The sequence below is a fragment of the Podarcis cretensis genome (assembly GCF_951804945.1).
Source record: "Podarcis cretensis genome assembly, chromosome: 4".
Lineage (NCBI taxonomy): Eukaryota > Metazoa > Chordata > Lepidosauria > Squamata > Lacertidae > Podarcis > Podarcis cretensis.
The window spans coordinates 78,893,440-78,907,274 of NC_137173.1; the positions used below are offsets into that span (position 1 = coordinate 78,893,440).

The window sequence follows — 13,835 nt, forward strand, 5'->3', positions numbered from 1 at the left end:
CCTGTTCAGCCATTTGTAAAAAGTGGTGTGGAGGAAGCAAGTATGCTTTTTCTCACTCGTACCTCATGTGAGTGCAATCATGTGGGGAACCAGAACACCCTAATAGGGCAATAGCATTATTTACCATTAATATTTAATAGTCGCTTTCCTCACAAAGTGACCCAAAGCAACTTACAATATACCAACCAATAAAAAAACTTAAACACACTACTAGGAAATTAGGCCTTACAGAACTAAGAGAGGCCCCAAATCCCCGAAACCTTTCAAATTACACGCCAAAAGCCCAGGTAAAATGGGAACGTTTTGCCTGATATCTTAAAAAGATAAAAAGCTGGCACCAGGCATGTATCTCTTATAATTTCCCTCATTATGACTCCAGCCCAAAGTCTGCAACCAAGCAGAAGTGGCTTCCTGGCAGCAGGGTTGCTGCTGCTTACTGGTGCACCAACTCTGCGGGCACTACCTTTTGGTTAAAGCAGCACTGCTAGGAAGCCAGTGTTGCAGCTCAACCCCACCAGGTGAACCTCTTCTCCACTCACGTCGTTCTACTGGATAAACCCCAATGGGTACAAGTATGCAAGCTGTTCCAAGTTTGTTCAGGGCAATTATATGTCATACTTACCAACGAGTTTCTTAATTAACTGGGCAAACTCTAAAATAGAGTGTTCTTCTGGATTCCCCTAAGGATATAAGAAGCACTATTAAAATGACATTTTACCCCCCAAAAAGAGCTTTATTTTGCAATAAGGTAACTAGCAAATAAAAGGACTAGATCAGGCACAGGCAAACTTGGCCCTCCAGATGTTTTGGGAATACAGCTCCCATGATCCAGGGTTGTAAAGACTGCGGAGAGAATAACTGGGTGCACTCTTCCCACCTTGGATCAAATCTACGCTTCCAGGTGCTATAAGAAAGCTGCAGAGATAGCACAGGATAGTGCACACCCTGGAAATGATCTCTTTCAGCTTCTGCCTTCTGGAGGAAGGTACAGGGTTATAAAGACTAGGACTAGCAGCCTGAGAAAGAGTTTCAATCCAAATGCGATTTTGGTTTTAAACGCAGTGTAAGGTAGTTTGTATGGGAGTATACTGTATTCAGTTATGGGGGATCAGAGTTTTTAGGGGCTAACCAGGCTGGGATAGCTGGGGTAGCAGGCTTGTTGGTTTTGAATGTCTGATGTAGAAACCCCCCCCCCCCCAATTTAGTTGTTCTGTATGGGACAAAGACAATAAAGAGTATTGTATCGTCTCTCTAGCTAACAGGGCCAGTGGTCAGGGATGATGGGAACTGTAGTCCCAAAACATCTGGAGGGCCGAGTTTGCCTATGCCAGGACTAGATCCTAACTTCTGTGCTGTGAATAGGATGTGGTTTCCAGCCTCCCGTGAAGAGCTGTCTTGAGAGTGGGAGTGAACAAACCCTCACGAACGGAATGGCTATTGTGTGAGATGATGTTCAATGGGGAGGAGGAATAGTTAGACAACCGTGATTCCCCCCTCCTTATGCAAACGGAAGAACCCACCACACACCAGCAACCTTTGACCAAAAATGATTTCACTAGTTGTTACCACATTTCAGAGCAGGAGTAAAAGCCCACAGGTAATATTTACAAACGTGAGTCTAAACTGCTTAAGGCAATTTCTGTTTCCATAATACAATCCTGTGAGAGGAAACTTAGGTGGGGAAAGTCAGAGTGTGGAATCTGACATTGAGTTAATAAGATCTTTCCACCGATGCAAGCAATTCTGCTTGCAGGATGGAACGATCTCTGCTCTCTTCCCCCCACTTGCTGTCCTGGGGGGTTCTCCTGACCCCAAGAGTGGACTTTGGGGGGTGCATGGGTCACACGAGGTGGGGGAAGCCCCATTGTGCCAGCATGTGTCCTTGTGGTGGTTTCTGCTAGTGCACTGGGTTAGCTGAATCTGGCCCAGTCTCTAGCATTACATATGCCGAAGTCCACACACTGCAACACTGAACTGAACTTATAAATTCTGGCTTGCAAAGGTTTCGCTCACAATCAAAAGCCGATAGTATCTGAAGAAGAGGAAGAATGCCGGTAAATTCACAATGCCGATTGTTCTCAGTGTGCTGAGCATGTTTGTGGCAAAAGGAGGAAAGGAAAGGAAGGTACATCGCTACCATTATTCTCAGAACTTCATAGTGCCAAATGTTTCTCCCATGACTGGATTCAACGGATTAAGAGAATGGGCAGGTAATTCCAACACAGGGTCTTAGACTTAGATCAAGGAGAAAAAGGGCAGAAGAAAACCACTTGCTTACCAAGTTAACAGGACTGCTGACATTGCTGTTCATTAAGGCCACCAGCCCATTCACAAGGTCACTGGAGAAACAAAACAATACATGATAACATAGCTTGAGCAGAGTTACTTTCTCACGTGTTTTACAGCCTGACCATCCAAAATGCTGATTTTAGGGGGGAAACTAATGGCATCAGTTCTGTGCGGCGGCAACTTTAACAAGTTATCGGCCCTGAAATAAACAAACCATGGAACCTTAGGTGGGCTTCCAGAGGAGCACATTATGCACTGGAGCAATGAATTTCTGCCTTATCCATTTCCATACAGTACCAAGCAGCAGACCAAAATGAGATGCATTCAAGTAGCGCATTGAAGGAACCATGTGAACAGTTCACATCCAATTTAAAAGTACTAAAAACTGATTTACTTGGCCACAAACACAATCTGTGTCCGCCCTCTACTTAAGTATGTGGTGTCCATTAATCTGGCCAGAGAATTCCAGTAGTACTGATTTGTTTTTGTCGCACTAAATTAGGGTAGTTATCAGGGCATGTGCAGGATGGGACAAATACTGCTACTCAGCTACAAACCTAGGGAAATCCGACTGCCCTCTCCTCTACCTCAGCTTCCAAATCAGTCAAGCTGTCACTGAATAACAATAATCAACAACATGATTTAAAACCTCCAGAAAAGTCGTATTTGACTGTAGCAGAATTTTATTATTATTAAAGTTTTATATATATACACAGCAAGATAAAAAAGGGAGGGAGGAGAAAATAGGGGACTATAGCAGCACTTTAAAGGTTAAGCAATCTACTGTGCCTTTTGTAGACTAGAGCCTACCACCATTGTCAGTGCACCATCATCTATCTTAAAAGCCCCGCTGGCTCAAATCACTGGTTTCTCTTTCTAAATACAAATTGCATATCCATTGTGCAAACACAAGATGGCAGCAGTGGACAGAGTCCTCTAACATGATGATTTTCAACTCAGAAATATCCACTAGTGTCTACTGAAAACCTGCACTTTGGATTTCAGACTGCTAAGGCAGCTATTTCCTACTTTAGTGTCTGCTATTCTGTTTTTAACAAAATTTGACATTAATTTAGCACCACAGTGGCATTCAAGACACTGGAAAAGCAGAAGATACTGGAAGGAATAGAATAGGGCTGGGGTTTTATCGCAACCATCAGTAGGAATCCTAATCTGCGTAACCATGATGTAATTGGGATTTTATTTGTATCCTACCTTTCTCCCGGTGCATTTTAAAGCTTACAAAGCTGGGATAGGCACCTATCTGTGTCACCTTATATGGACAGAAGTTCAGCCAGAGTATGCTCTGCACTGCAGGGGATCCTGGGTTCAAACCATGACTTATCCTGCTAGAAAGGATCTTTGGGGTGATGTGAGAGACTTCTGCCCAAGACCCCACAAAGCCATTGCCAGTCAGATTAGATAATACCGAGAGGTGGAACGATTGCAGCTTCTTAAAACTCAACGAGGCAAAAGGACCTTTGCTGAATCAGTAGTACAGGAAACAAGACTACTGTTTCCAGTGTTGTCCGCAGCCCCTTTTTCTGACGTTAGCCTCAGTGGGACAAAGGCTATCATATGTCCAGTTGTCAAGGGGCAGGCAGAGCTAGAAGGAACTCCATATCCCAATTTATCCCGACAGTTTCTGGTTCCAAAATTACCCCATTGTTTTTCCGGGCCAGGACCAAGGTATTAATGCTGTGAGCCACTTCTGGGCATAATTTTGTGGGATTCATCAGGCAACAAGTGATGATGATGATGCATCGTTTTTTTTTTCTTAATGTTTACACTGCTGTACCTATGCTGTTTTCAAGTCATTGTCTTTTCCTTTCATTCAGAACTACCAATGTGCCCATTGATAAAATCGCAGCACAAAAAAAGGAATCGCGATTGATCATGCAATTACATCAAGATTCCTTTTTTGCATGCCGCTCTAATCGAATACATACAACTATTTGCATGCATCAGAAGTTAATGAGAAAGAGGGGGGTGAAGAGGAAGGCATGAACTGAATACCACATAAAAAAAACCAACCCTGTGCACATGCCAATTACAAAATTAGCTGAAGGGATTGTCTAAGTTAAATCAGAAAGCAGGTGAAACACAGGAAACCCACAGAGCTCTTAACGAGGCTCTATTACTAACTGAATTGTGAAGAGAAAAAGGCCTGCTCACACAAGGAGTCAACTTGAGTTATGGGATGGAGAAATAAACTCAGTGTAACATTGCACGGTCCCATTCATGAAACAAAAAGAATTCACTACTCCCACGTGAGTAGTGCTTTTCACATAAGTAGTGCTTTGCACAATCCAGTCTCAGAATCCACTGGACAGCAGCTGTTTTGTGACACACACTAAAAGTTTAAGCAGGGGCTTAACTATGGATTTAAATTATTCTACCTTTCCCAAGCTTTCAATGCAAGGAAGAGACATTGGTTTGAAAGGTCACAGACTGCTACCCTTTATTGTTCTGGTTTTTATGATAGGAGAAATCACTGGTTTCACACATTGGGATAATGGGCTGCAAATCGTAAGGGCTGAGAAATACTGATCTATAGACTTGGGATAGTTAACCATGCAGAGGAAATAGCAAAAAGTAAACATTCTGACATCACTGAATGACTAATGTTTTCAGTGTCCCTTCCTCAGGTATACTGAAACAAGGAAGGTGAAACAAACGTACCTGACATACTGAAATGCTCTGGTTTGAGTCCCAGGCCCATATACCTAGGAGGAAATAAAATAAAATGAGTATGACTGATAAGAAGTATCAATATGGCCATCACTTTTACTGACAAACACTCCAATTCATTTGTGACAGTGTGTTGAAAGCAAAATCTGTCCTGGTCTGATCTGTAATTTGATTATCTATGGCTAGATGCACAGGTTAAACTAGCTCATATACACCTCACAAACATTTTGATAGTCATAGGTAAAGGGACCTCTGACCATTACGTCCAGTCGTGGCCGACTCTGGGGTTGCAGCGCTCATCTCGCTTTATTGGCCGAGGGAGCCAGCGTTTGTCTGTAGACAGCTTCCGGGTCATGTGGCCAGCATGACTAAGCCGCTTCTGGTGAACCAGAGCAGCACACGGAAAGGCCATTTACCTTCCCGCCAGAGAGGTACCTATTTATCTACTTGCACTTTGACGTGCTTTCGAACTACTAGGTTGGCAGGAGCTGGGAGAGCAACGGGAGCTCACCCTGTCGCAGGGGTTCGAACCACTGACCTTCTGATCTGCAAGTCATAGGCTCTGTGGTTTAACCCACAGTGCCACCCGTGTCCCCCTTTGATAGTCATAGGGTGGCATAAATGAGTCTCGCCAAGCAGTCTTGTATCCAGAGGTTCGCCAGATCCAGACTGATCTAGCTACAGATTTTATTTCCCTTTCCCTTTTCCATTTACTTTTCATAGCATCTCTGCACCAAGTTTTTCTCCACCATCTTTAATGTGCCACTGACAAATCAAAGTTGTTGTTTTTTAAGAAAAGGAAGAGTATATTCCAGTTCATATGGAATGAATTTTATTTTTGTTTTGTCAAGTGGAAGGGAACAGATCTTTGTATGGGTTGACAGAAAGGAAACAAGATTTGAAGGCGTCTCCTGTGCCTTTGCTGATGGTTTGCAGAGTAGGAAGAATTCGCACCCTTTTTCTTTTCCTGGGGCTAGCTGAGCGATTGGTAACATCAGCCTGTGCCCTAGCAACAGTCTTCTGAAAACACACACAGGCTACAAGAGCCCTGCTTGTACACTGTTGTTTGCCAGAAAGTAAAGCGTGCCAATCTTCAGCAGTTCTCTAGAGTGAATCTCATGAGATTTTACTGCTCTTCAAAATGCCCATCAAAATATCTTTGCAGGAGAGCCCTCCTGAAAAAACGTTTGTTATTGACTTTACGACACATCCCAGCTCTGTCTTACTAATATAAAGTATTAATGTAATAGCTGGTCACGAAACTAATCCACTATGGTCACTAAGTTAAATGTCATATTCTTATTTTTACTGGGTGGTACCCAATGGTGCCAACCTAGCAGTTCAAAAGCACGTCAAAGTGCAAGTAGATAAATAGGTACCGCTCCGGCGGGAAGGTAAACGGCGTTTCTGTGCGCTGCTCTGGTTCACCAGAAGTGGCTTAGTCATGCTGGCCACATGACCTGGAAGCTGTACACCGGCTCCCTTGGCCAATAAAGCGAGATGAGCACCGCAACCCCAGAGTCGTCCGCAACTGGACCTAATGGTCCTTTACCTTTACCCAATGGTGTCAACTTGACGGACAGAAAGCATCTGTCTGTGGAAGACCAATTTCCCCTAGTTCCTCCCTTAAATCTGCTCTAAGCATCCAGGGAGCCCTGAACAGGTTTAGGGAGGAAAATCTTCAAAGGTTGTCCGCTTCCATATTGCATTGATGGATGCCTCTCATCAGCAGAGCCACCACTGGATACAAAAATAGTAAATCAAGCACCCAACTACCAGATGCTATCTCATAACACTAGACATGATTAAGGATCAGTCCAGCACATACACCCTTGCCATTTCTTGACTGTAGAATTAAGGGATGGCTGGATGCATGAATAGCTGTCACAGATAAATGACCACAGTCACAACTGCCGGGTTACCCAATATCAACTCAAGGTCCTTTTCAACTGAGACAGTTCACATGTTTAACAAAGAGGAATTTCATTTTTGTAAAAAACCAACAACAGTGTACATGCATGTTTGAACAAGTCCTGTGTGGAAAACAAATAATTACACTGAAGCTCTATTTTAACTCCTGTCGATAGCCAATTAAATTAGCTGATGTTATGGGGGGTTTTTCCAAGCAGAATACAACTGGACATAAAAACAGATTTGTATGGAAAGCTGTCTTTTAGTATATTTACTAAGAAGAAGAAGAAGAAGAGTTTGGATTTGATATCCCGCCTTTCACTCCCTTTTTAAGGAGTCTCAAAGCGGCTAACATTCTCCTTTCCCTTCCTCCCCCACAACAAACACTCTGTGAGGTGAGTGGGGCTGAGAGACTTCAAAGAAGTGTGACTGGCCCAAGGTCACCCAGCAGCTGCATGTGGAGGAGCGGAGACGCGAACCCGGTTCCCCAGGATTACGAGAATACCGCTCTTAACCACTACACCACACTGGCTCTGATTACACTGACTGTAATCCTACGCACATTTACTTGAGATCAAGTCCTATTGAACACAGCGAGACTGCACTATAACAGTAACTGAAGACCTGAATCAAACGACTGTCCGTCACAATAGTTTGATTATGTGGTTCAGCGCAAAATTCTTTATCTGGAGAACTTGAAGTTCTGCACCGTTTTAAGACATTTTAGTGAACATACAGGACCGTTCAAGCTCAGGGTTCATGTTCTTAAACCTACACGATTCATACAAATGACATTTCACAAAGCGACAATTTATTTTACTTGGAAATTTTCCTCGTAAATCCAATGAACAGCAATTGAGTTCAGAGGGCAGGATGGTAAATACGTACAGTTAAGGGTTCTCCCTGAAGAGCCTGCAAGATGAAGTTACTAACAACTCTGCCATCGTTCATGTGCATCCGAGGGCCAAAAGTATTGAATATTCTTGCCACTCTTACTTCTACGCCCTCCTGGAAGAATAAGAAAAAAGCTTGTTGTTTTTAAAAAATGCACGGTTTTTTTAAATTCTCTATTGCTACCCTACCCCAGAAGGAAGATGACAGTCAACAAGACACACGAAGCCAGCTTCTGCATTTGCTTATGAAAAGGGGGAGAAGAATCCCACATTGCCATGTTATCTTATAATTTTCATGCCTCTATGCCAGAATAAGACAAAAACAAACCCAAATCACTTAACATGGTTTTAGCATATTCCATACTACCTACATAATATTGCTGTTCTTGGAACTGTTTCTCAGACATCAGTCTTTACCAAGGAGGTCCTAGTTTCAACCAAATGGGTTCCTAATTATTTATTTTTCATCTACTAGACCAGGGGTCAGCAAACTTTCAGCAGAGGGCCGGTCCACTGTCCTCAGACTTTGTGGAGGGCTGGCCTTTTTTTTTTTTTTTTAATGAACAAATTCCTACGCCCCACAAATAACCCAGAGATGCATTTTAAATAAAAGCACACATTCTACTCATGTAAAAACACACTGATTCCCAGACCATCCACGGACCGGATTTAGAAGGCGATTGGGCCGGATCTGGCCCCTGGAAACATGTTTGGTACCCAAGCACCACCAAGAATAGAAGGCAGTCTATACCAATTGTACAGCATCCTTTCATGCGAGAGAATGTTGGATTTTCACCAGAATCCTTCACTCATACCACCTAAGTGACCTTGTATTTCTGTATCGTGTGTTGCAGCTCTCAAGTTCTGAACGTTTTTGGCCAAATGTCACAATCATTACCTGCTTCATATAGGCATAGCACATTGTTTCGGCAACCCTCTTTCCTTCGTCGTAACATGCTCTAGGTCCTATGGGATTCACGTGACCCCAGTAATCTTCGTTTTGTGGGTGAACTTCAGGATCTTGAGAGTGGGGGAGGGAGAAAGAGAGAGGGAGAGAGTGATCATGAGTTTCACTTTTCAGCAGCACAGAAAGGATTACTATTAAGATACTCTCTACAGCAGGGGTCAGCACACATTTTCAGCAGGGGGCCGGTCCACTGTCCCTCAGACCTTGTGGGGGGCCAGACTATATTTTGAAGGGGGGGAATGAACAGATTCCTATGGCCCACAAATAACCCAGAGATGCATTTTAAATAAAAGTACACATTCTACTCATGTAAAAACACGCTGATTCCCTGACCGTCCACGGGCTGGATTTAGAAGGCAATTAGGCCTTAGGTTGCCTAACCATGCTCTACAGCAGTGGTTCTCAACCTGTGGGTCCCCAGATGTTGTTGGACTACAACTCTTATCATCCCTGAGCTCTGGCCTTGCTAGCTAGGGGAGATGGGAGTTGTAATTCAACAAGATCTGGGGACCCATAGGTTGAGAAAGGCTGCTCTACAGAGTAGTGGGTACCAGGGTTGAGTTATAGTCTTAGGACCACATATGGGATACAATGTGAAGACACTACAGAGCAAAGCTTGGGCATTCGCCAGCTCCAGGAATGAAGCAAATGAAGCCCATTTAGAGTAACGTCAATGCTTCCTATAAGTCTGTCACATAAGAAGTTATTCAGAGCTAGCTGGCCATTTTTATTCGGTCTGAAAAGATTTAACGGAAACAAACTCAGCTTCTAAAATGCTTTCCCAAGGACTGATGGCTAGAGAAAGGCAAAACTGGGGTAGGAAAATGAATTCAGTATGATTCCCATCCAAGCACCAAAGATCAGCTTGCAAAAAGCATGGGGCTATGAATGTGCCCACAAACCACCCTTCTGCCCCCCCCCATCATTCCTTGCCCCACACGTGATGTCATATATGACATCAGATGTAGGACAGGTGGGTGGGACTTGCTAAAAATGACCAGAGGTTTGTTTACTGCTGGGCCAGAGTAACTCACAGGAAGACACATACCCTACAGATGCCCCATTAGCACAGCGGTACAATAATCACATATTACGCAAGTTGAACATTCTGCTTAATTTGCAGGACCTTCACAACAGGAAAAAAAACTAAGGCAGGAAAAAACAAAGGCAAATGCAGTAGTCCCCAAGCATGTGGTATCTGAACATACTTCAGTGATGACTTAAGGAAACACATCGGAAACTCCCAAATCAAGGCTTTATGGGGCAGCGTCAACCAAGCCATATTATGCCATGCACTGGTGTTCTATTCATTGAATGCAGTAAAAGTATAATAGGGACCCAAAGAATGAAAAGGATAGTAGTATATTGAAAAGGTAGAGGAGGGAATCGATCCTGGAGTACTGAGGTAAAAGTCACAATATCAAGCCCAGTTATCCATGGAAATTAATGCCCCCTAGATTTTAAAACGAAGATCAAGCTTTTTGTTTGCGTAGGTGAGCAAAAGGAACATTTTAAAATAATATCTTCATCAAAAGCATAGTAAGATCCATTGACTGCAGGGCAGGGAGGTCAAATGTGAAGGAAAACGTAGCAGATGGAGAAAAACTCTTTCCCGCCTTGCTTAAAACTCTGCTTGGAGGCTTCCATAGTGATGGAACCTCTCCCTTCAGTAAAAGACTGGCTCCCAAATCAGCCATTGCCAAGTCCACTTCTTACCTCCATATACTTCAGAGGTAGATGCAAGAAGAAGCCGAGCTCCAACACGTTTTGCTAACCCTTAAAAGAAAAAGAAAAAAAACAAGAGGGTGAACTTTAGTGAAAATGAACGGACTCACGCTTATCTTAATTTAATTTTGACCAAAGGGGGCTAAGCAACCAGGAGTTCCACATTCCATTCAGTAGCAGGCTTTGTTGTAAAAGCTTTCAGACCGAAATGTAACTTCTCATCCACACACACAAAAAAAACCCTTTAAAAACTATGCTTTATAGTGGCTCTGCATTACTCCAGCAGAGCAGACCTGCTGCAATTCTGCAGAACTGATGTGGAGAGCCTTGAGGCATCATAAAGAGGTTCATTATTGTAGCACAGGCTTTAGCAAGAGTTCGTCTCAATGGGTGCCATCTTTGTTGTTTTTGCTAAGAGAGACTTCACATGTGGGCTTTGGGGGATCAGTCCCTGCCTCTGTCAACCTAAACTACTTCACAGGGTTGTTGCGGGAATTGATGGGGAACGGGAGAGCCATATATGCCACACCTTGAGCTCCTTGGAACAAAAGATGGGACAGAAATGCAAAATGAAATACCCAAAAATGCTTACTCTCATCCTGCCCATTTGGAAGCCTAAAACAGCAGCCATGAAAGCATAGTTAAGGATTTTCTGAATGCTTCAAGAAATTCCCAGCTACTTGGTATAAGACTACAAGTATCCAAAACAGTTAATGGCCTGTCTGCGTCTATATAATAAGGCAAGGATACTACCAAGAACCCCAAATTTCTGTAAAAGGAAGTCAAGAGAATGCCTCTTTGGCCAACTCTTAGAATGCGCTGAATGGCATGAAAAGTGACTTGAGATGGTATAGGAAGTTATTTGTGGCAAATATCCTGCACTATCCTTAAGTGCCAAGAATATCTTCTTTGTAATGACATCAGTCTGCATCACCGGGCATATCCCTGGTTCACCCCATCACACTTGTTCATGCAACTGGCTACCCTGGGACTGAAGCATGGCAAAAATATACTGTTTGACTTCCCTTAAAATTAGGGATAAGGAACTGTGTAGATCCAGATGCTGCTGGACTACAAATCCCATTATCCCTGGCCATTGGCCATGATGGCTGGACTACAGATCCCATTATCCCTGGCCACTGGCCATGATGGCTGGACTACAGATCCCATTATCCCTGGCCATGTTGGTTAAGGTAGATGGGAACTGGAGCCCAAGAAACTCCAGAAGGTCACAGGTTCCTCACCCCTGCCCTAAGGCTTGTTGTTTTGGCATGCAAATACTTAGCTTCACGTAGGGATACCAACTTGAAAGAAAAAGGAATGTCCTACTGGTGTTTCTAAAGAATATTTAAGTCATTTACAAATAGACATACAGGTGCAAACATCTGGAATCAGGATGCTGCGCCTTTCTCCAGTAAAAGTCAGTAGCAAGGCACCGTACCATTTCAATGAACATCAAGCTGCTTATTTCACACAATCCATTCACTGACTCACCCAACATGTTCAGCGTCCCTATGGTGTTGGTCTTTAGCGTCTTGATGGGATTATACATGTAATTTGGAGGGGAAGCTGGAGAGGCCAGGTGGTAAATTTGGTCCACTGTGAAACAACGACAAAAAAAGAGAGAGAGAGAAGAGCGTTTATTTTACACCAACTCAGTTGGGAGATTTAAAAAGGGGGAAGGAGTTGAAGGTATTCAGGGACACCATGCCAGATCTCTTGGATGTGGGAACAGAGCCAATGAGAGAATTGAACTGACAGAAGAAAATGGAAGGCAAGAGTGAATAGCAGGCCAGATTTGGAGACAATCACTTCTTCTAACTCTCATGAGCAAGAGCCTACTTGCAAGGGTCTACTCACAAGCAAGGCAAGACAAAAGCATGGCTGGAAGGCTGCGTTAAAAGGGCAAAAGGAGAATGTTCTTTGGCTCCTCTCTATAAGAGAACCAGAAGCTACAGTATGATACATCTTTCTTGTGATCTGGAAGAGCCCAGGGACCTACAACTTGCAGGCTTGTCCCACTGTCCTTCCTCACACTAGTCAAATCTCAAACTCAGCAAAGAATATGTTAAAGAGGTTGAAGCATGCAATGAGCATGTTCCTATGGGTGCAGAACTAGGAAGATGGGTATAAATGATGAGAATATAAACTTATAATATATCATTTTTTTAGTTTAAGAGGAGAAAAACACCACTCCATTCGGAACGTAGAACCAATTAAATATTTATTCCAAATCCCATTTCACATACAAACGATTTAGGTTTGAATTGTTCCCCTAGACAAATTCTCATCCAATTATACTGAAGCGATGCAAAAATTATTGAAAAACTTTTCTAGTACTAACTTAATCCTTATGGGTTATCGCTGGTTTCTTTTTAACGTTTTGGGATGAAAGCTGACTTTCAAAACAATTTTACAGAGAAATCTTTGTTTATAGAGCTTGGCTAGTCAGTTCTAAGGGTGCCATTTAAACAGGCTTATGTGATTTCCGCATTCTGTGGGGTTTTTTTTTCCTTGTCAAAGACACACAGCAAGCACTTTGAACTGTGAAGTATCTTCTTGTTGAGAGAGTGTCACACCGGAATTGCCTTTCATTATACTCAACAAAAAGAAACTATATAATTCATACCCAGCCAAGGCTGAAATTGCGTGCTAAAAACAGGCTGCCAGTTTAATAATGTCCCACCGGTATTATTTAACCAAAAGCATTTGATTGTACGAGGGAGGTGTTGTAGACCATTAGTAAATTCCAACTGCACAGCTACACCCTCATGATCCAGAAACAAAGTCGTTAGGGGATCTAATTAAACTGGAGTCTGGGATAGGTGGAGAATCTTATTAACCCCCGTTTATATTATAGTCTTGCAAACATGGCAAATGTTTCCCCCGGCTTCTCAAGACAGTGTGTGCCTCCTGTACATTTAGATAAAGATTCATGAAGTTCTGTAGCCTTAGTGAAATAACTCTACCTTATAAAAAGCACTTATTTCATGTATTTTTCACTCAACTTGACAATATCTGTAAATATATTTGCACTGTGTATTTGTAGTACCTGTACTGTGAGGGCAAGGAGGCAAAACATGCCTGTGGCATGTGTAACCTCAAAAGGCAACATATATAGCATTATTCCAATGCTCACATGCTGGTTTGTAAGTACCACTGAGCCAAACCATAGCTTACAGCATGAACAATCAAATGTGTGGGCTTTCCAGAGAAAAGATTGGGTGTGCTTTGCTTCTCCTCCACTCCTGATGTTAGTTACTGCACAGCTGTGAACACAGCCATGTTTTGGCTTAGTGTTATGTCAGAACCGAGGCTCATGGTTTAGTTCAGTTGAGAAAATTCGCAAGCTGGGTTAC

The 13,835-nt window shown here is 42.9% G+C and overlaps 1 protein-coding gene across 2 annotated transcripts in view; it reads right to left on the reverse strand.

Moving 5' to 3' along the window:
* The window catches only part of UXS1 (UDP-glucuronate decarboxylase 1), a 40,277-nt gene that overhangs the window by 4,172 nt on the left and 22,270 nt on the right, over window positions 1-13,835 (reverse strand). The window contains exons 7-13 of one of the 2 annotated variants that reach the window (XM_079972888.1): window positions 11,971-12,075; window positions 10,468-10,527; window positions 8,683-8,804; window positions 7,780-7,899; window positions 4,972-5,015; window positions 2,279-2,339; window positions 619-680 (exon numbers count right to left, since the gene is read on the reverse strand). In XM_079972888.1, the coding sequence (XP_079829014.1) occupies window positions 619-680; window positions 2,279-2,339; window positions 4,972-5,015; window positions 7,780-7,899; window positions 8,683-8,804; window positions 10,468-10,527; window positions 11,971-12,075 (574 nt within the window). The remainder of the gene's footprint in view (window positions 1-618; window positions 681-2,278; window positions 2,340-4,971; window positions 5,016-7,779; window positions 7,900-8,682; window positions 8,805-10,467; window positions 10,528-11,970; window positions 12,076-13,835) is intronic. The other variant, XM_079972887.1, reaches the window with a different exon arrangement.